Below are 20,209 nucleotides of genomic sequence, written 5' to 3' on the forward strand. Positions count from 1 at the left end.
TTATATATTGGAAGGACATTTTAAGTAACTTGTTCATTTCACTTGCCCTCTTGACCATTGTGATAGAATAGTAAACCATTAATACTCAAAACAAACATTAAATTTCAGATAACATACATGATTTACATTATGTAAGGATTGAAAGTGGCAGCCTCTTGTTTTAACTCTGTTTTCTTATATAGAAGTTCTTAAGTAACATGTATAAATGCTAGGTAGGATATCAAAATACTGTTTGTGTATTTTTAAGGACTTAGCAATTTCATTGTGATATTTCCCTCAAATGAGAAGATAGCTAGTTAAAATAGTGATATTGAGAACTTAAATATAAGAATTTGCACTTTAGCGCATAAAGTAATTTGTGTTGTCTGTCATTGCCCATTTGGATTTTAAAACAAGGAAATAGTGTAGAGTATTACAATCCTGCTCTTCTTTACAGCTATATCATAATTTAGCTCTTTTAGACTGAAACAGTTTTCACAGAGAAAAATATAGGGGAAATATCATGAAATTATTGACCTTTAGCAAGTTTTCCTGTCTACATTTTAAAAATCCAGTTCAATTTATTTAACAGTGAAGGGACAGTGCAAGGAGTTAAATGTTTACCATGAGAGAACAACACTGGTAATTACTTTGATTTCAGTTCCTTTTGATGTGCATTCAGAGGATGAAGAGGTCAATAATATTATGGCCATGCAAATAGAAAAGGGTTCCTTTTGACCATATTAAAAAAAAATAGCAGAGGATTATTAAAGCATTAACCTTGATTTTAATGGCCTTGGTTGAGTGGTGAGATCACAATTTGGATGAGCCTGATTATTTACTAAATACAATACATAAATGCAACGGGTTCTTAACACCCATTGCACTCTGGCATTATCGCATTACTGCCATCCTTTGTTGCCTTGCAGACAGGAATATGAAAGCAATCTGTCATGTAGTGAGACTGGCTCCAGAAGCATTTCTCTGATAAGAAGACCCCCTGCCCTTTGCTAGTGTCTGGTCCAGTAGGCTTAGCCATGCGCTTAATCCCCAGAAAGTGGTTCGATTATTGCTGACCAGCAATGGCAAGATAGTTTTTTTTTTTTTTTTTTCTGCTTCCAAGCTATCAACCTTCCATTAATTCCTTAAGCAGAAATACGGTGCAATCTATATTTCCTTGGCATGTGTCACCCAGATGGTGCCGTGCTTATGTTTTCAAATAACCATGTTCCAAAATAACATAGTTTGAATAATAAATTCTACAAATCCGTCCTAAGAAAAAAAAGCATAATTCTCAGAAGCTGCATAAACTTTTACACATGATGCTGTGGCTTATCCCTTTATGCAGAATTTTTGTATACATGTCTTTAAAGCGATATTTGCCTCAAGTTGTTTTTCCTTTTGTTGTTGTCAGTCACTGTTAACATGTTATGTCTTAAACAGTAGTCCGACACTCTTGGTCAGCAGTACTGAACCTGTCATTTAATATAGCTGGTCTTCAATCCTATGTGTAGGTCGATGCTGTCAAGCAACCATGACTGTACATTTTGGTATTGATTGGGATTGCTATGGCCAATTCCTCCCCAACTCACATTTTTCCTTTTCCTTTCCTCTGCTAAAAATGGGGAGAATTTTGAACATATGTCTTTTTTATGTATGTGTCAAAAGAATTTGGTAAATTCTGACACCTCCTTAAGCACATGTTTAACATGCATATTTACTTGCATTTATCTACATTTACAGATGCTTTAATTTTTGTAATACTTTGAGGATTTTGCCTTTTAAAAATGATCCTTGTCTTTTTTTTTTTTTAAACCATTAGATTTCCTATTATGAAATCCCTGGCCCAGTAAATAGGACAACACAGCGTCGTCTAGCTATCAATTGTGTTCAAGATAGAGTTGTTTGCTGGTGGCCACTGGTCAGTGATGATGCTTGGCCTTGGACCCCCATTTCTTCTGAGAAGGACAGAGCCAATTTGCTGCTCCTGAGTTATGCTCAAGGAAAGCTGGAGGTAAATCTAAAGCAAATATATACATTTTGTTGAAGAGAAACTAAAGTAGGGTTATTAGTTTCCTATTCTGAAATAAGTATAAATACTTTTAAAAGTCTATAATTAGTTTTCCAAATATTCAACAAAAGTAATTACATATGATATGGGATCCTTTAAAGTATCACATCTGGAGGATCCACAGACAGTTTCAGGACTCGCCCGAATACCATAGTGATAATTAGCACAAGCTTCTGGGTTCAAATCCTAGCTCTGCCACTACCTACCTCTCTTGAGGTAGATTACTATTCCTTGAGCAGATTACTAACCTCTATGTGCTGTGGTTTCATTATTTGAAAAACAGAGTGAATGAAGATATCCAAGTTAATAGATGCATTTAGAGCAATAATGATGTAATGCTATTATTACATGTATTAATTAATAGTCTCAATTACTATTGTGATTCTTGTCATTATCATTATTAGTGCTGTCATTACTGTTTGCTCATGATTTCATGCCTTTCAAAGCTGTGTTATTAACCACCTTCTTTAAACATCAGTTAGTCGGACAAGGCAATGGCACCCCACTCCAGTATTCTTGCTTGGAAAATCCTGTGGATGGAGGAGCCTGGTGGGCTGCAGTCCATGGGATCGCGAAGTTGGAGACGACTGAGCAACTTCACTTTCACTTTTCACTCTCATGCCTTGGAGAAGGAAATGGCAACCCACTCCGGTGTTCTTGCCTAGAGAATCCCAGGGACAGAAGAGCCTGGTAGGCTGCCATCTCTGGGGTCGCACAGAGTCGGACACGACTGAAGCGACTTAGCAGCAGTCAGTTAGCAAACAGTAGTCAAATGCCTGTTTTCTATAAGACTCTGTGGTGCCAAACCATGGCTTGGGGCAAGGATTTGTAAGGAGGGCCTTAGAGGAGCAGCCTTCTCGATCTAGTGTCCTGCCTGGGACACAGACACCAAAAGGGATAATCTAGGAAGTGTATATGAGATCTCACCCTATCTATTTCTGAAAATGTTCCATCATCATTCATTATCATGAACCTGTGGATATTTTAATCTTGTATCAGTACTTTTGAGTCTGAAATTCTGTTTTCTTAATGTAACTTTAAACTGAAAAAACAACCTCCTCAACGTGGTTTTTCAGTGGATAAAATGGTATGTTTTGTCTAGGTAAAATTGTATGTTCCTGTATTTTCTCTAAATCCATTATCTTTTAGACTTTAAGAAGTATTTTTCAGAATTAGTGTTCTGAGATAATGAACAAGTACAAGTTTTCTCTATCCCCCACTTACCTCTTCTGATTTTACAAACTTACAGGCTATCTTTTAAGACTGAAGAGCCCTTTTTAATTAATTTACCTTTTTCTGGAACTTTTCCAATTTTGTTGTAGTAACTAAGACCACTTTTAATGCTCCAGGTATGGATTTTGTAAGGATAAAGAAGTACTTTATTCCTATTCACTTCCTGTTCGTGCCTACCATCATATTGATCTTGGATCTAGAAGCTGACTAGAAGCCCTAATCAAAATGACTTCAGTAATAAAGCCAACTAGAATTCTTTTAAATGTTCTGTCTTACAATAAAAGTAAAAAAAAAAAAAAGCATAAATCAACCTTTAGTTTTACAGTACACAAATTACCTTTATTGAAATGAACTTATTACCTGAAATTAGGACTGTTTGAAAAGGGTATATACATATGGTCCACATACTTCATCTCCCGTGTCTAGTTTATGGACTTTGTGGTTCGATAAACCTCAGTTTGCCTATTGGTTGGACCATATACTGTGTGACTTGAATCAAGTTTACTCCTGTAAGGTTCAGCCTGCTTTTAACTAATGATACATTCTTTGTTCTTGGGTAGATCACCTACCCTGACTGTAGTTTTCTAATTTTTAAAATGATGGATTTAAACTATATGGGTCCCAGGCAGCTCAAAAAAAAAGTACTCATCTGAATTCTGAAGCACAGGTCTGATTTTGCCATTGCTTATTCAAATGCATTCATTAGATTTTCAGCTAAACTTAACTTCCACACTGAAAAGCACCCCCTTGCCCCGGCTGGTCGTGACCTACTGTGCCAATGTTATTTCTTTATACAAATCTATGTTCTAGCCAAATGATGTACTCACTGCTTCTTTATTTCTCACCTTCTGCTTGTACAAATTTCAAGTAGGAAATGGCAACCCACTCCAGTATTCTTGCCTGGAAAATTCCATGGACAAAAGAGCCTGGCAGGCTATAGTCCATGGGGTTGCAAAGAGTCAGACACAACTGAGCATGCAAGCAGTGCACACCTGTACAGATTACAGGTATTTCTACCTGAAATGCCCTTCCCTGGGCTTCCCGGGTAGCTCAGCTGGTGGAGAATCCCCCTGCAATACAGGAGACCCTGGTTCAATCCCTGGGTCGGGAAGTTCCCCTGGAGAAGGGATAGGCTACTCACTCCAGTATTCTTGGGCTTCCTTGATGGCTCAGAAAGTAAAGAATCCTCCTGCAATGCAGGAGACCTGGGTTTGATCCTTGGGTTGGGAAGATCCCCTGGAGGGAGGACATGGCAACCCACTCCAATATTGGGGCTTCCCTAGTGGCTCAGACAGTAAAGAACTGGTCTGCCATGCAGGAGACCTGGGTTCAATCACTGAGTCAGGAAGATCCCCTGGAGAAGGGAATGGCAACCCACTCCAGAATTCTTGCCTGGAGAATTCCATGGATAGAGAAGCCTGGTGGGCTAAAGTCCATGGAGTCACAAAGAAACAGACACGATGGAACTAACACTTTCACTCTTTCTCTCTTCACGTCATTCATCAGCTGTGGAGCATGACCATGGAGTAGCTGTTGCTGTTTAGTCCCTAAGTCCTGTACTACGCTTTCGCAGTCCCATGGACTATAGCTCACCAGGCTCCTCTGTCCCATGGATCCTAGGATCAAACCCATGTCTCCTGCATTGTCAGGTGAATTTTTTACCACTGAGTGACCTGGGAAGCCATAAGCACTGTATTTCGTGCCAGAGGATATGAATACAAAGCTTTCCCTGCCTGCAAGGGTCTTAGTGTCTACCAGTGAGAGACAAATATGAAAACACGTGCGTACACTAAAGTGTTAAAGTACTGTGGATATATGTTAGCAGTACAGGAACCAGTGGGAAATGATTGTTTTTACCTAGAGAGATAATAAGGGGGAACTTTCAAAGAGGATTTACAACTTGCTCAAGGTTGGTATGGAGAAGGTAATGGCACTCCACTCCAGTACTCTTGCCTGGCAAATCCCATGGACGGAGGAGCCTGGTAGGCTGCAGTCCATGGGGTCGCTAGGAGTCAGACATGACTGAGTGACTTCACTTTCACTTTTCACTTTCCTGCATTGGAGAAGGAAATGGCAACCCACTCCAGCGTTCTTGCTTGGAAAATCCCAGAGACAGGGGAGCCTGGTGGGCTGCCGTCTATGGGGTCGCACAGTTGGATACGACTGAAGCGACTTAGCGGCAGCAGCAGCAGCAGCAGCAAGGTTGGTACACAGTTTTACCTTTTTTTTTGGTTACTGTCCTAAGTTTCATATCAAAATTGTACTAGCCTTGTGGAGTGATTTGACTAGCTTTTCTCTTTTCTCCTCTGTGAAACAGTACCAAAAGAAATATATTATACTTGAATGTTTGGTAAAACACATAAAAGCATCTGGGTGTGCTATCTTTTAAGGAAGATAGATTTATTTTTTTATCACTGATTCAGTTTTTCAGTGGTTGGTTTTCAGGAATTCTGTTGTTTCCTTGAGTCATTTTCCTTATTTTGTGTTTTTGGAAAATTATCCATCTTGTTTAAGTATTTGAATAGATTTTCATTAAGTTTTATATGATATTTGTACCTGATTTTTACTTATCACCACTGACTGTATATATTTATCTTAATATATTAAGATATAGAATAATTCTTTTATCAAGTAACTTCTGTCTTAGATTTGGTCCTTTCAATCTATCAAAATTAAATTGTTGGAAAAATTAATAAAGATTTTTTTTTCAGAACCTCATGTGAACTTCTAAATGCAAAAAAGTGAATGTCTTTTGGAATAATTGTCTGGGGAAATAATTGTTTCTTTCTGTGTGTATAAAGACAGTCTTTAACCATGAATTGTAGCATATTTTTTAGGAAAACGTGAACTAAAACTACTAGTTTATAAAGGTAATATTTGGGCATATATCTTTTAAATATTTTTCACTAGCAACCAATAAACTTCTTACACTAATCTTCAGAATAAGAGATAAAATATACTCTTAAACCCTAAAAGTCAGACTACAAAAGTAGCAACTTTATAAAGAAGAAATTTAATCTTTGTATCTATTAAATGACAGAATTTAAAAAAAATCATTTCCCATCCAATTTCAATCAGAAAAGATAATAAGCTTTTATTTGGACTGTGGCAAGATCCTAGAGTAGTGGTTCCTAGCCTTGGCAACACATTACAGTCACCTACAGAGCTTTTACAAAGGGATGCACCCAGACCAGTTACATCAGAATCTCCAGAGGGGGAGGCAGCATCAGTATTCTTTTACAGCTTCGCTAGGTGATTCTCATGTGCATCCAAGTTGAGAACCACTGCTTTACAACAGACTGAAAAAATTGTATAAAGCCATCTCTTTTGCATAACAGACCATGGAAAGGATAAAGCCCACATACTGAACCAAATGAGTGTTCTAATAGTAGACTCTAAGTAGAAAATTGGCTTACCAAGCAGCTGAAGAGGAAAAAAAGAAAAACAAAGAAAACAGAAATAAGCTCTCTGTTACTGAATTATCTGTCTTTCAGAGGAAGAACGTTTTAAAATTTATTTTATGGATATTAGAAAACTGCAGGTCTAATTGCACACCACAGAGTTCTAAACAACAGTACATATCTTAATTAGAAATGTAGAACAAGAGAGATTTTTATTGTCTGGGAAAAAGATGGTTTTGAAAAATGCACAATAACTAGGATGAAGAAAAACATTTTTATCTATAAAATTCATTTAAAAATAGTTTTCTGTGGTATTTGTGTTTATTCTCATACATAACACAGTAGTCCTTTTTATTTAATATAGGACTTCCCTGTAGCTCAAACATAAACAATCTGCCTGCAGTGCAGGAGACCAGGGTTTGATCCCTGGGTTGGGAAGATCCGCTGGAGAAGGGAATGGCAATCCACTCTAGTATTCTTGCTTGGAGAATTCCATGGACAGAGAAGCCTGGCAGGCTACACAAAGAGTCAGACACGACTGAGTGACTAACACATATATGCTTAAGATCCCCTGGAGTAGGAAATGGCAACCCATTCTAGTATTCTTGCCTGGAAAGTCCTATGGACAGAGGAGCCCAACAGGCTTCAGTCCATGTGGTCGCAAAGAGTTGGACATGACTGAGTGGCTGAGCACACTCTCTATATTTACTTTTGGAAAAAGTAATTACTATCATCCTGCTGCTGCTGCTAAGTCACTTCAGTAATGTCCGACTCTGTGAGACCCCATAGACAGCAGCCCACCAGGCTCCCCCATCTCTGGGATTCTCCAGGCAAGAACACTAGAGTGGATTGCCATTTCCTTCTCCAATGCAGGAAAGTGAAAAGTGAAAGTGAAGTCGCTCAGTCGTGTCCGACAGTTCGCAACCCCATGGACTGCAGCCTACGAGGCTCCCCCATCCATGGGATTTTCCAGGCAGGAGTACTGGAATGGGGTGCCATTGCTTTCTCCGTACTATCATCCTAGAAATATTTAATTCATTAACTTTGTCAAAAATGTGATGACCACCCAACTTACTTTTCTATTATCTTATTTGAGTAGATATTTTAACTTTTCAGCTATAAGCATTCGATAAAGCTTTCTGAGTATGGCAATAATTTCAAGATATCTTATTCAGAGAAGGCCACTTGAATCTGTTTAACCAAATTAATAAAAAACATATTAGCAGAGCTATTAAACCTTAAAACATGTTGTCAAGGAATGATTTAGAGGAGCAGTCAATTGATGAGAAAGTAAAAATGTGACCTACTTTTAATACAGTGTAATTTGATAAAAGAAGCATTTAGAAAGCATTACATATGCATTCACCTGAAAAGCCAGAATATTTCAGAGACATCTCTTCCAAAGAGATGTATATATTGTGTTATTTTTCAACTAAATAACCAAGATTTTCTATCTTAGGGATGATGAGGTTGTTGTAATCTCTTTATTATAAAGTACAGTAAGGAAAACCATAGGGAGAAGATATATAATTTAATGAGCTTTTACTAAAGAAACACCCCTGTAACCACACTCAGGTCAAGAAATAGACTTTCCCAGGCACCAGAAATAGTGCTATGTACTTACTCTGTTTTAATCTCAACCCTTCCCTAGTCCCCCAGAGTATCCTCTGTTGTGACTTTTACACTTTTTCTCATATATCACCTAAGTGTGTATCTCACAAAACTGCAGTTTAATATTATCTATTTAAAACATGCTAATATGTCTTTTATTTATTTATTTTTGGCTACACTGGGTCTTTGTTGCTATGTGGGACTTCCTGTAGTTGCAGGGAGCAGGGACTACTCGCTAATTGCAGTGAGGCAGACTTCTCATTGAGATGTCTTCTCTTATTGCAGAGCGTAGGCTCTAGAGCCTGTGGGCTTCAGTTAGTTGTTGCATGCAGGCTCTAGAGCCACCGACTGGCTCAATAGTTGTGGTGCACAGGCTTACTTGCCTTGCAGCATGTGGAATCTTACCAGTCCCATGTCCTCTGCATTGACAGGTGAATTCTTAACCACTGGACCGCCAGGGGAGTCCTAAAACATGTTAATGTGTCTTTGAAATCTCTTTTTAGTCTGCAAGTTCCCACTCCACTCTCTTTTTTTATGTTTTTCATTGAAAGTTATCTGTTGAAACTGTAGTGTCCCACAGTCTGGATTTTGTTGGTTCCATCATCATGATGTGGTTCAGCATGCTTCTTTGTCTTTTGAAAATTCTGCAAGTTAGTGGTCAGTTTTGGCAAGAATGTATGTGAAGGAGTGTTTTTTAATTGGAAGGCATATGATGCTAGGTTGTATTTCTCTCTTTTGGTTGACTCTCTATTTTTAGTAACTACTGATGCTCAGTGCTTAGGTCCATTAATTCATGGAGGTTGCAAAATGGTGATATCTAATGACATTATTTTTTAATTAGTTGGGATACTTTTATAATGAGACACTTCTACTCATCTCCTATGTGTTTTCCCAGTAGCTGGATTCATATAGTGTGATCAGGATAAGTGTCTGTTTCTTTTATTTACTAGTTTTCAAGATTGGATTGGTTCTCTGTCACTCCCTGAAGGTAATCAATTAGTTTTTGTTTTTAAATAACATTATTAACTCATGGATTTAGACATATTTGACTTAATGGGTTTCATAAATTGTTATATTTTTGGAAGTACAGATTCTTTAACTAGAGCAAAGGTATTCTCTTCGAGTTGGCTTCTCTTCTTGTCATACCTTAGTAATGGATAGCTTCCCTTTACTGGTAGCTACCCTATACCAGAGGGTAGCTTCCCTCTGGTATAAAAATATAGTCCATGGTTATCTTGTGCATTTCCTGCTGCAAACATGGAATTCTTGATTTATTCAATAAGGTCTGGTTTCTGAATCACTGAAGAAATGAAAGAGGAAATTAAAAAATTAAATGAGATATTTTTTGAGAGACAAATGAAAAAGAAAGCAAGATTATCCAAAAGGTATGCTGCTGCTGCTGCTAAGTCGCTTTAGTTGTGTCTGACTCTGTGCAACCCCATAGACGGCAGCCCACCAGGCTCCCCCGTCCCTGGGATTCTCCAGGCAAGAACACTGAAGTGGGTTGTCATTTCCTTCTCCAATGCATGAAAGTGAAAAGTAAAAGTGAAGTCGCTCAGTTGTGTCTGACCCTCAGCGACCCCATGGACTGCAGGCTCCTCTGTCGATGGGATTTGCCAGGCAAGAGTACTGGAGTGGGGTGCCATTGCCTTCTCCATCCAAAAGGTATGGGATGCACCAAAAGCAGTTCTTAGAGGGAAGTTTAAAGGGATCACGAGCTTACCTCAGGAAACCAGAAAGATCTAAAGTAAATAACCTAACCCTGCACCTAAAACAACTAGAGAATGAAAAACAAACGAAACCCCAAGTTAGTATAATGAAAGAAATTACAAAGATCAGGACAGAAATCAATGAAATAGAGACTAAAACCAATAGAAAAGATCAACAACACTAAAAGCTAGTTCTTTGAAGATATGCAAACCTGATAAACCTTTAGCTAGACTCATCAAGAAAAAAAGGGAGAGGGCCCAAATCAAAATCAAAAATGAAAAAGAAGTTATGACAGAAGGACAAAGGATCATAAGAAACTACTGCAAGGAACTACATGCCAATAAACTGGTACAGCCTAGAAGAACTGGACAGATTCTTATAAGAGTACAGTCTTGGAAGACTGAACCAGAAATAGAAAATATGAAAACATCAATTACAGTACTGATACTGAATCAGTAGTTTAAAATCTCCCAACAAACAAAAGTCCAGGAACAGATGGCTTCATAGGTGGGCTCTACCAAACATTTAAAGAGTTAACACCTATCCTGAAACTATTATAAAATATTGCAGAGGGTGGAACATTTCTGAACTCATTCTATATGGCCACCATCACCCAGATACCAAAACCAAGGATATGAAAAAAATTACAGACCTATATCACCGATGAACATAGACACAAAAATCATCAGCAAAATACTGGCAAACTGACTCCAATAGTACATTATAAGAACCATACACCTTGATCAAGTGAGATTTATGCCAGGGATACAAGGATTTTCAGTATACACCAATCTATATGATACATTGCATTAACAAATTGAAGAATAACAACTATATGATTACCTCAGTAGATAAAGTAAAAGCTTTTGAGAAAATTCAACATCCGTTTATGATTTTAAAAGAAACCTCTCAAGAAAGTAGGTACTAAAGGAACATGTGTGCATTCTCAGTTGTGTCTTACTCTTTGCGACTCCATGGATGGTAGCCCACCTGGCTTCTCTGTCCATAGGATTTTCCCAGGAAGAATAGTTGAGTGGGTTACCATTTCCTTCTCCAATTAAGGGAACATATCTTATAATAAAGGTCATATATGACAAAGACAGCTAACATCATACTCAGTAGTGAAAATCTGAAAGCATTCCTTTTAGGATCAGGAAAAAGACAGTGATGTCCACTCTTGCCACTTTTATTCAACGTAGTTTTGGAAGTCCTAGCTATGACAGTCAGAGAAGAAAAAGAAAGAAAAGGAATTCCACATTGGAAAAGAAAAGGTGAAAGTGTCTCTGTTTGCTGTTGACCTGATACTATACAAGAGAATCCTAAAGATGCTACCAGAAAACTACTAGGCTCCTCAATGAATCTGGTAAAGTTGCTGGATACAAAATTAATACAGAAATCTCTTGCATTCCTATACGCTGACAACAGAAGTTCACAAAGAGAAATTAAGGAAACAATACCGTTTACCATTAAGTGAAAGTCGCTTAGTTGTGTCCGACTCTTGGCAACCCCATGGACTGTAACCTGTCAGGCTCCTCTGTGCATGGAATTTTCCAGGGCAGAATACTGGAGTGGGTAGCCATTACCTTCTCCAGGGGATCTTCCCAACTCAGGGATTGAACCCAGATCTCTCACATTGCAAGTGGATTCTTTTCCTTCTGAGCCACCAGGGAAGTCCAAGAATACTGGAGTGGGTAGCCTATCCCTTTTATAGCGGATCTTCCTGACCCAGGAATCGAACTGGGGTCTCCTGCATTGCAGGCAAATTCTTTACCAGCTGAGCTACTAGGAAAGCCCACCAATGAATCAAAAAGAATGAAATACATAAGGGGGCAAAAGACATGTACTCAGAAAACTATAAGATACTTATGAAAGAAATCAAAGATGACACAAACAGATGAAGAGATATACTACATTCTTGGATTGGAAGAATCAATATTGTCAAAATAACTCTACTGTACAAGGCATGAAATTAAAAGACACTCCTTGGAAGAAAAGTTATGACCAACCTAGATAGTATATTCAAAAGCAGAGACATTACTTTTCCGACTGAGGTCCATCTAGTCAAGGCTATGGTTTTTCCAGTAGTCATGTATGGATGTGAGAGTTGGACTGTGAAGAAGGCTGAGCACCGAAGAATTGATGCTTTTGAACTGTGGTGTTGGAGAAGACTCTTGAGAGTCCCTTGGACTGCAAGGAGATCCAACCAGTCCATTCTGAAGGAGATCAACCCTGGGATTTCTTTGGAATGAATGATGCTAAAGCTGAAGCTCTAGTACTTTGGCCACCTCATGCGAAGAGTTGACTCATTGGAAAAGACTGTGATGCTGGGAGGGATTGGGGGCAGGAGAAGAAGGGGACGACTGAGGATGAGATGGCTGGATGGCATCACTGACTCAATGGACACGAGTTTGAGTGAACTCCGGGAATTGGTGATGGACAAGGAGGCCTGGCGTGCTGCGATTCATGGGGTCGCAAAGAGTCGGACACGACTGAGCAACTGAACTGAAGTGAACTGATACAAGGCAATCTACAGATTCAATGCAATTCCTATCCGAATTTTTCACAGAATTAGAATAAAACTTTTTTACAGTTTGTATGGAAGCACAAAAGGTCATGAATATCCAAATCAGTCTTGAGGAAAAAAAATGGAGCTGAAGGAATTAGGTGCCCTGACATCCGACTATACTACAAAGCTATAGTAATCAAAACAGTATGGTAGTGGCACAAAAACAGATATATGGGTCAGTGGAACAGGATGGAAAGCCCAGAAATAAACCCACGTTCATATGGTTAGTTAACTTGCGACAAGTGAGGCAAGACTACACAATGGAGAAAAGACAGTTTCTTCAATATGTGGTGCTGGGAAAACTGGACAGCTATATCTAAAAAAAAATTAGAACATTCTTTAACACCATATACAAGAATAAAATAAAAATCTATTAAAAACCTAGATGTAAGAATAGAAACCGTAAAGCTCCTAGAGGAAAACATAGGCAGAACACTCTGATATAATTGCAGTAATATTGTTGGGGGGATCTGTCTCCTCGAGTACTGGAAATAAAAACAAAAGCATGCAAATGGCACCTTATTAAACTTAAAAACTTTTTCATGCAAAGGAGACCTTTCACCAGTGGACTGGGAGAAGAAATTTGCATACTGTGCTACCAAGGGATTAATTTCCAAAATATGTAGATAACTCATCCCTGCAGTTAAATATCAGAAAAAATCCAACCCAATCAGAAAATGGGCAGAAGAAGTAAATGTTTCTCCAAAGGAGACATACAGATGGCCAATAGGCACATGAAAAGATGTTCAACGTCACTAATTATTAGAGAAATGCAAATCAAAACTACAATGAGGTATGATCTCACACCAGTCAGAATCTGCCTCTTGTTGTTGTGTCTGACTCCTTGTGACCCCATGGACTGCAGTAGCCCAGGCCTCCCTGTCCCTCACCATCTCCTCGAGTTTGCCCAAGTTCATGTTCATTGCATTGGTGATGCTGTCTAACCATCTCATCCTCTGACATCCTCTTCTCTTTCTGCCCCCAATCTTTTCCAGCTACAGGGACTTTTCCAGTGAGTCATCTGTTCGCATCAGATGACCAAAATATTGGAGCTTCAGCTTCAGCATTAGTCTTTCCAGTGAATATTCAGGGTTGATCTTCCTTAAGATTGACTGGTTTGATATCCTTGCCATCGAAAAGATTTTCAGGAGTCTTCTCCAAAACCACAGTTTAAAGGCATCAGGCATCAATTCTTTGGCATTTTGCCTTCTTTATGGTCTAGTTCTCACAACTGTACGTAACCACTAGGAAGACCATCAGTTCAGTTCAGTTGCTCAGTCGTGTCCAACTCTTTGCGATCCCATGGACTGCGGCACACCAGACGTCTCTGTCCATCACCAACTCCTGGAGTTCACTCAGACTCGCGCCCGTCGAGTCAGTGATGCCATCCAGCCATCTCATCCTTGGTTGTCCCCTTCTTCTCCTGCCCCCAGTCCCTCCCAGCATCAAAGTCTTTTCCAATGAGTTTACCCAGATTCATGTCCATTGAGTTGGTAATGCCATCTAACCGTCTCATCCTCTGTCATCCCCTTCTTCTGCCTTCAATCTTTCCCAGCATCAAGGTCTTCTCAAATAAGTCAGTTCTTCACATCAGGTAGCCAAAGTATTGGAGTTTCAACTTCAACATCAGTCCTTCCAAATGAATATTCAGGACTGATTTCCATAAGCATGGGCTGGTTGGATCTCCTTGCAGTCCCTTTGACTCTCAAGAGTCTTCTCCAACACTACAGTTGGCAAAAATATCAATTCTTTGGTGCTCAGCTTTCTTTATAGTCCAACTCTCATGTCCATACATGACTACTGGAAAAACCATAGCCTTGACTAGACAGACCTTTGTTGACAAAGTAATGTCTCTGCTTTTTAATATGCTGTCTAGGTTGGTCGTAACGTTCCTTACAAGGAGTAAGCGTCTTTTAATTTCATGGCTGCAGTCGATGAAAATCACATCTACAGTGATTTTGGAGCCCCCCAAAATAAAGTCTCTCACTGTTACTACTCTTTCCCTATCTATTTGCCATGAAGTGGTGGAATCGGATGCCATGATCTTCGTTTTCTGAATGTTGAGCTTAAAGCCAGCTTTTTCACTTTCCTCTTTCACTGTCATCAAGAGGCTTGTTAGTTCTTCTTCACTTTCTGCCATAAGGGTGATGTCATCTGCATATCTGAGGTTACTGATATTTCTCCCAGCAATTTTGATTCCAGCTTGTGCTTCTTCCAGTCCAGCATTTCTCATGCTGTACTCTGCATATAAGTTAAATAAGCAGGGTGACAGTATACAGCCTTGACATCCTCCTTTTCCTATTTGGAACCAGTCAGTTGTTCCATGTCCGGTTCTAACTGTTGCTTCCTGACCTGCATACAGATTTCTCAAGAGGCAGGTCAGGTGGTCTGGTATTCCCATCTTTTTCAGAATTTTCCACAGTTTATTGTGATCCACACAGTCAAAGGCTTTGGCATAGTCAATAAAGCAGAAATAGATGTTTTTCGGGAACTCTCTTGCTTTTTTCCATGATCCAGCGGATGTTGGCAATTTGATCTCTGGTTTCTCTGCCTTTTCTAAAACCAGCTTGAACATCTGGAAGGTCTCGGTTCACGTATTGCTGAAGCCTGGCTTGGAGAATTTTGAGCATTACTTTACTAGCATGTGAGATGAGTGCCATTGTGTGGTAGTTTGAGCATTCTTTTGCATTGCCTTTCTTTGGGATTGGAATGAAAACTGACCTTTTCCAGTCCTGTGGCCACTGCTGAGTTTTCCAAATGTGCTGGCATATTGAGTGTAGCACTTTCACAGCATCATCTTTCAGGATTTGAAATAGCTCAACTGGAATTCCATCACCTCTACTAGCTTTGTTCGTAGTGATGCTTTCTAAGGCCCACTTGACTTCACATTCCAGGATGTCTGGCTCTAGATGAGTGATCACACCATCGTGATTATCTGGGTTGTGAAGATCTTTTTGTACAGTTCTTCTGTGTATACTTGCCACCTCTCCTTAATATCTTCTGCTTCTGTTAGGTCCAGACCATTTCTGTCCTTTATCGAGCCCATCTTTGCACAAAATGTTCCCTTGGTATCTCTAATTTTCTTGAAGAGATCTCTAGTCTTTCCCATTCTGTTGTTTTCCTCTATTTCTTTGCAGTGATCACTGAAGAAGGCTTTCTTACCTCTTCTTGCTATTCTTTGGAACTCTGCATTCAGATGCTTATATCTTTCCTTTTCTCCTTTGCTTTTAGCTTCTCTTCTTTTCACAGCTAAAGGCCTCCCCAGACAGCCAGACTGCTAAAATAATTGCCAAAATGGCTAAAAGCATATTCCCTTCCTGTACTTTTCCCCCTAGTTTGCCTAGTTTCCCTCGTTTGCCCCAGTAATGTACATTACTGCAGTACATTGTCAAATCCTGGAACATGACCTTGGTATAATACTATTAACTCAGATACTGGCCTATTTCGTCAGATTTAGAACTTCTGCGAGTGCACAAACACACATGCAGAGTTCTGTGAAATTCTGTCTCTTGTAGACATGTGCTTTGTAATGTTTCTAAATCTAATTTTGAGGTTTTCAGCAGTGTTAAAAATGATCTCAGATACCATTCTCCAGATTTTTGGCCTCCCACATTTACATATGAATAAGATGAATGGCCTGCTTTGTTCCTTTATTATTCTTGTTGCCTTTGCTTTCCACACTAGAAATGCTTTTCAAATTTTGCCTCACTAGTATTATAAGTCATATTACTCACCAGGTCTTTTTTTTTAATGTAAATTTATTTATTTTAATTGGAGGTTAATTACTTTACAATATTGTATTGGTTTTGCCATACATCAACATGAATCCGCCACAGGTATACAGGTGTTCCCCATCCTGAACCCCCCTCCCTCCTCCCTCCCTGAATCATCCCTCTGGGTCGTAACTAGTACATTACCTTCTTATTTTCTTCTGTTGATCACTGACCTACTTAACAACCCTTCATATCTTTTCTGACAATAAAATCAGTGGTAGAAGAATCTGCCTGCCAGTGCAGGAGACACAAGTTCAATCCCTGTGTCAGGAAGATCCCCTGGAGAAGGAAATGACAACCTACTCCTCGGAAATCCCATGGACAGAGGAGCCTGGTGGGCTACAGTCCGTGGGGTTGCAAAAGAGTCTGACATGACTTAGCAACTCAACAACAACAACAAAATATTTCTACAGGAATGTTAACAGAGTTCTAAAGTTTTTTCTTTTGCCTACCCTGCCCTACTTGTGAGAAACACGCTCACCAGCTCAAACCCAAAGAATGGAAGTAAGGCTTTAATGATAGTCTTGCAAGATCTGGTGTCTGATGGGCAGGCACACCCAGAGTCATTACAGGGAGCATCTTATCCCTAGAATGCAAGTCCCTCTCCCTGTTCCTCTTTGGCTGAGTACCAAGGGGTAAACAGTCTTCCTGGATGTCACCTAGGTTTGTTCCCTCCCTCTTTATGATCTCCTCCCACCACCCCGCCACATCTTATTTCCTCCTTTTCTGTGTACCTATTCCAGTTCTTAGGTTTTGAATTCACCTGTAGGATGAACCTGCACGAAAATCTTAGGCATCTCACCCTCCCTTTGTTTGCCCAGACTTTGTAGTTTTGTATCCCTTATGGCTATCAGCTATTGGCTATTACATCAGCAAGCTCTCACTCAATGCTAGATGTTCTTGAAAACGGACCATTTTGGTTTTTTATTTCTTACACTACTAATTAGAAATATATTTCTGGTAAATAATTTACCAGTAATTTTAGAATCAGCAGGGGTAGTGGGTTGGAAGAAGATGAACTGAATTGTTAAAATCCTTTATTCATCCTTTAAAAATCACACTTCTGATGTTTTTAGATAATCTGCTAGGTGTATTATTTTACTAAAAGCCCACTCTATTAGTTTCTGTATATTGTAGGAAATATTTGTCTGTATGTTACTTACAGACTTTCTAAAACAAAATGCTTAAGTTAAAATTTTATAATTTAATTTCTGCAGCTGTGCTCAGTACGTGCTATATTTATTTATATATGGGCTTCCCAGGTAGCTCAGTGGTCAACAGTCCACCTGCCTATGCAGGAGACTCAGGAGACAGGAGATCCATCCCTAGGTCAAGGAAGATCCTCTGGAGAAAGAAATGGCAACCCATTCCAATACTCTTTGCCTGGGAAATCCCATGGACAGAGGAACCTGGCAGACTACAGTCAGACATGACAGCGCACGTGCACACACACACATTTATATATGTTCTATATGAGATATATGCATACCTGCTAATATGTTGCTGATATTTAAGGTGGTAATTGACTTTATTCAGTAGGATTCTAGATTAATATGCAGTGCTATGTGTGACAGCTGAAGAAAAACCACAGTCTATCTGAACATACTTGTTATATTTCTTACAGGTTCTGAGTTCTGTACGTACAGAATGGGATCCACTGGATGTTCGCTTTAACACCAAACATCCTAATCAAGTGTTGACAGTGGAGTGCTCCATCAGTGTAGACAAAGAGCCCATGGCTGACAGCTGCATCTATGAATGTGTTCGGAACAAAATCCAGTGTGTATCAGTCACCAGAATACCACTTAAGTCAAAGGCCATTAGTTGTTGCAGGAATGCTGCTGAAGACAAACTGATCCTGGGCTGTGAAGATTCTTCAATAATTCTTTATGAAACTCACCGTAGAGTGACTCTCTTAGCTCAGGCTGAACTTCTGCCTTCGTTAGTAAGCTGCCACCCAAGTGGGGCCATTCTGCTAGTTGGCAGTAACCAAGGGGAGCTGCAAATATTTGATATGGCTCTTTCTCCTATTAACATCCAGCTTTTGGCTGAAGACAATTCACCTAGGGAGACTCTACAATTCAAAAAATTCTTTGATGTTTCCAGCAGTCTTGTTCAAATGCAGTGGATAGCGCCTCAGGTTGTTTCTAAGAAGCTTGAAAGTGGGGACATCTATAATCTCCTCTTTCTCAGGTTTGACAGAGGACCTTTGGGTGTACTTCTGTTTAAACTTGGTAAGTCAAGGAAGTTGGTGAGTAAATAAATTTTTTTATGATGACAGTATAATTAAGACAGTAAAACTGTTCCTGGAATGTAGATTTTTTTGTTTCTCATCCCATCAATATGCTTACATTTCAAACATTTCATGTAGTTTTCTTAAGAAAGTTTTGTGGATGATTTTCTAAAATCTCAAGGTCCATTATATATTGAAAAATTTTGAAATTGCATTAATTTTCCATCACATGAGTAAAAAGCCTGAGCTGTCCATATATGATGCTTTCCAAACTAAACTGGCTACTAAAAAAATTCCTTAAGAAATAGTACATATGAGAATATTTTTAAGTACTTACTATGTCCATTGTAAAATTCTGTGTGTAGGGATATAATACTTTTCCTATTAAGTTATTTTAGATGAGTGTTCATTTCTTTCCAGATTGAAAATATGTAAAACAAGAGTTTTAAAAGAAGAGGAAGGAAAATGCTTGGTTAGAATTTGCTGAAGATATTTGTGTAACTTTATGTTTTTCTTTTAGATAAAAATATTCAAAAAATTATTTCAATATTAGGAAAATTATGTATTAATGTATACTATTTCAACATAATTTTTATTTGCCTTCTATAGGTTTGTATTACCAGCTATGTCCTTAAATATATGATATTTTTAAGGCAGTTTTGATAATTTAACATTCTTGAGAGGAACTTGCTTAGGTTTTAAAAATCATGTTTCAATTAGTGCACATTATTGTCCATCCTAAAGGAGATCAGTCCTGGGTGTTCATTGGAAGGACTGATGCTGAAGCTGAAACTCCCATACTTTGGCCACCTTATGCAAAGAGTTGACTCGCTGGAAAAGACCCTGATGCTGGGAGGGATTGAGGGCAGGAGGAGAAAGGGACCACAGAGGATGAGATGGCTGGATGGCATCACTGACTCGATGGACATGAGTTTGGGTAAACTCCGGGAGTTGGTGATGGACAGGGAGGCCTGGAGAGAGTCAGACATGACTGAGCGACTGAACTGAACTGAACTGATTGCAACCTGAAAACATAGAAAAGTAGATACATTTCAAAACCCCTTACACATTTGGCTCTGTGGCACAAAGTTAAGTTTTTAAAAAACATTGTTTTTTAAGTAACTGTCAGTTTACTTTTTGTTTTTAATGGATCTACTTGCCTCTGAAATAGAACGAATGAAATAAATCTAATGAAAATGACTTAACTTGAAAGCTATCAGGGATATAAGTGAGGCCTATGTTCTTTTCACATGAAAAAAAAAGAACCTAAATCCATTCATAACATTAGTATTATCCAATAAAAATATGTTTGGAATCTCATTTATTATGAGATAATCCAGTTCTACTTTGCCCAACTACATGTTTAATAGTGGTGTGTCTCCACACACAACACTTATTAAAGTGGATGTTAGATGTTTTGCATATTTGTTGAAACTCTCTCCCTCTCTCTGTATCCCAGTTACCTGTCAAACAAGAAGGCAATCTACTAACATATACCTAGCTTTTCTTCAGCCCTCCCTTGTGGGCCTACTCACAACAGCTTTGCAAAAAGCACAGCTTTCTCTTCCTATCTCTAGCACATTTGCCTTCTTACTAAAGTAAACAGGCTCTCAGTGTAGGGATTTAGAGGGC

The 20,209-nt window shown here is 38.9% G+C and overlaps 1 protein-coding gene across 10 annotated transcripts in view; it reads left to right on the forward strand.

The window, feature by feature from the left end:
* The window catches only part of WDPCP (WD repeat containing planar cell polarity effector), a 727,433-nt gene that overhangs the window by 434,965 nt on the left and 272,259 nt on the right, over positions 1-20,209 (forward strand). For all 10 annotated transcript variants that reach the window (XM_060412062.1, XM_060412070.1, XM_060412069.1 and 7 more), the window contains 2 exons: positions 1,802-1,993; positions 17,969-18,578. In XM_060412062.1, the coding sequence (XP_060268045.1) occupies positions 1,802-1,993; positions 17,969-18,578 (802 nt within the window). The remainder of the gene's footprint in view (positions 1-1,801; positions 1,994-17,968; positions 18,579-20,209) is intronic.

Source organism: Ovis aries, chromosome 3 (genome assembly GCF_016772045.2).
Source record: "Ovis aries strain OAR_USU_Benz2616 breed Rambouillet chromosome 3, ARS-UI_Ramb_v3.0, whole genome shotgun sequence".
Lineage (NCBI taxonomy): Eukaryota > Metazoa > Chordata > Mammalia > Artiodactyla > Bovidae > Ovis > Ovis aries.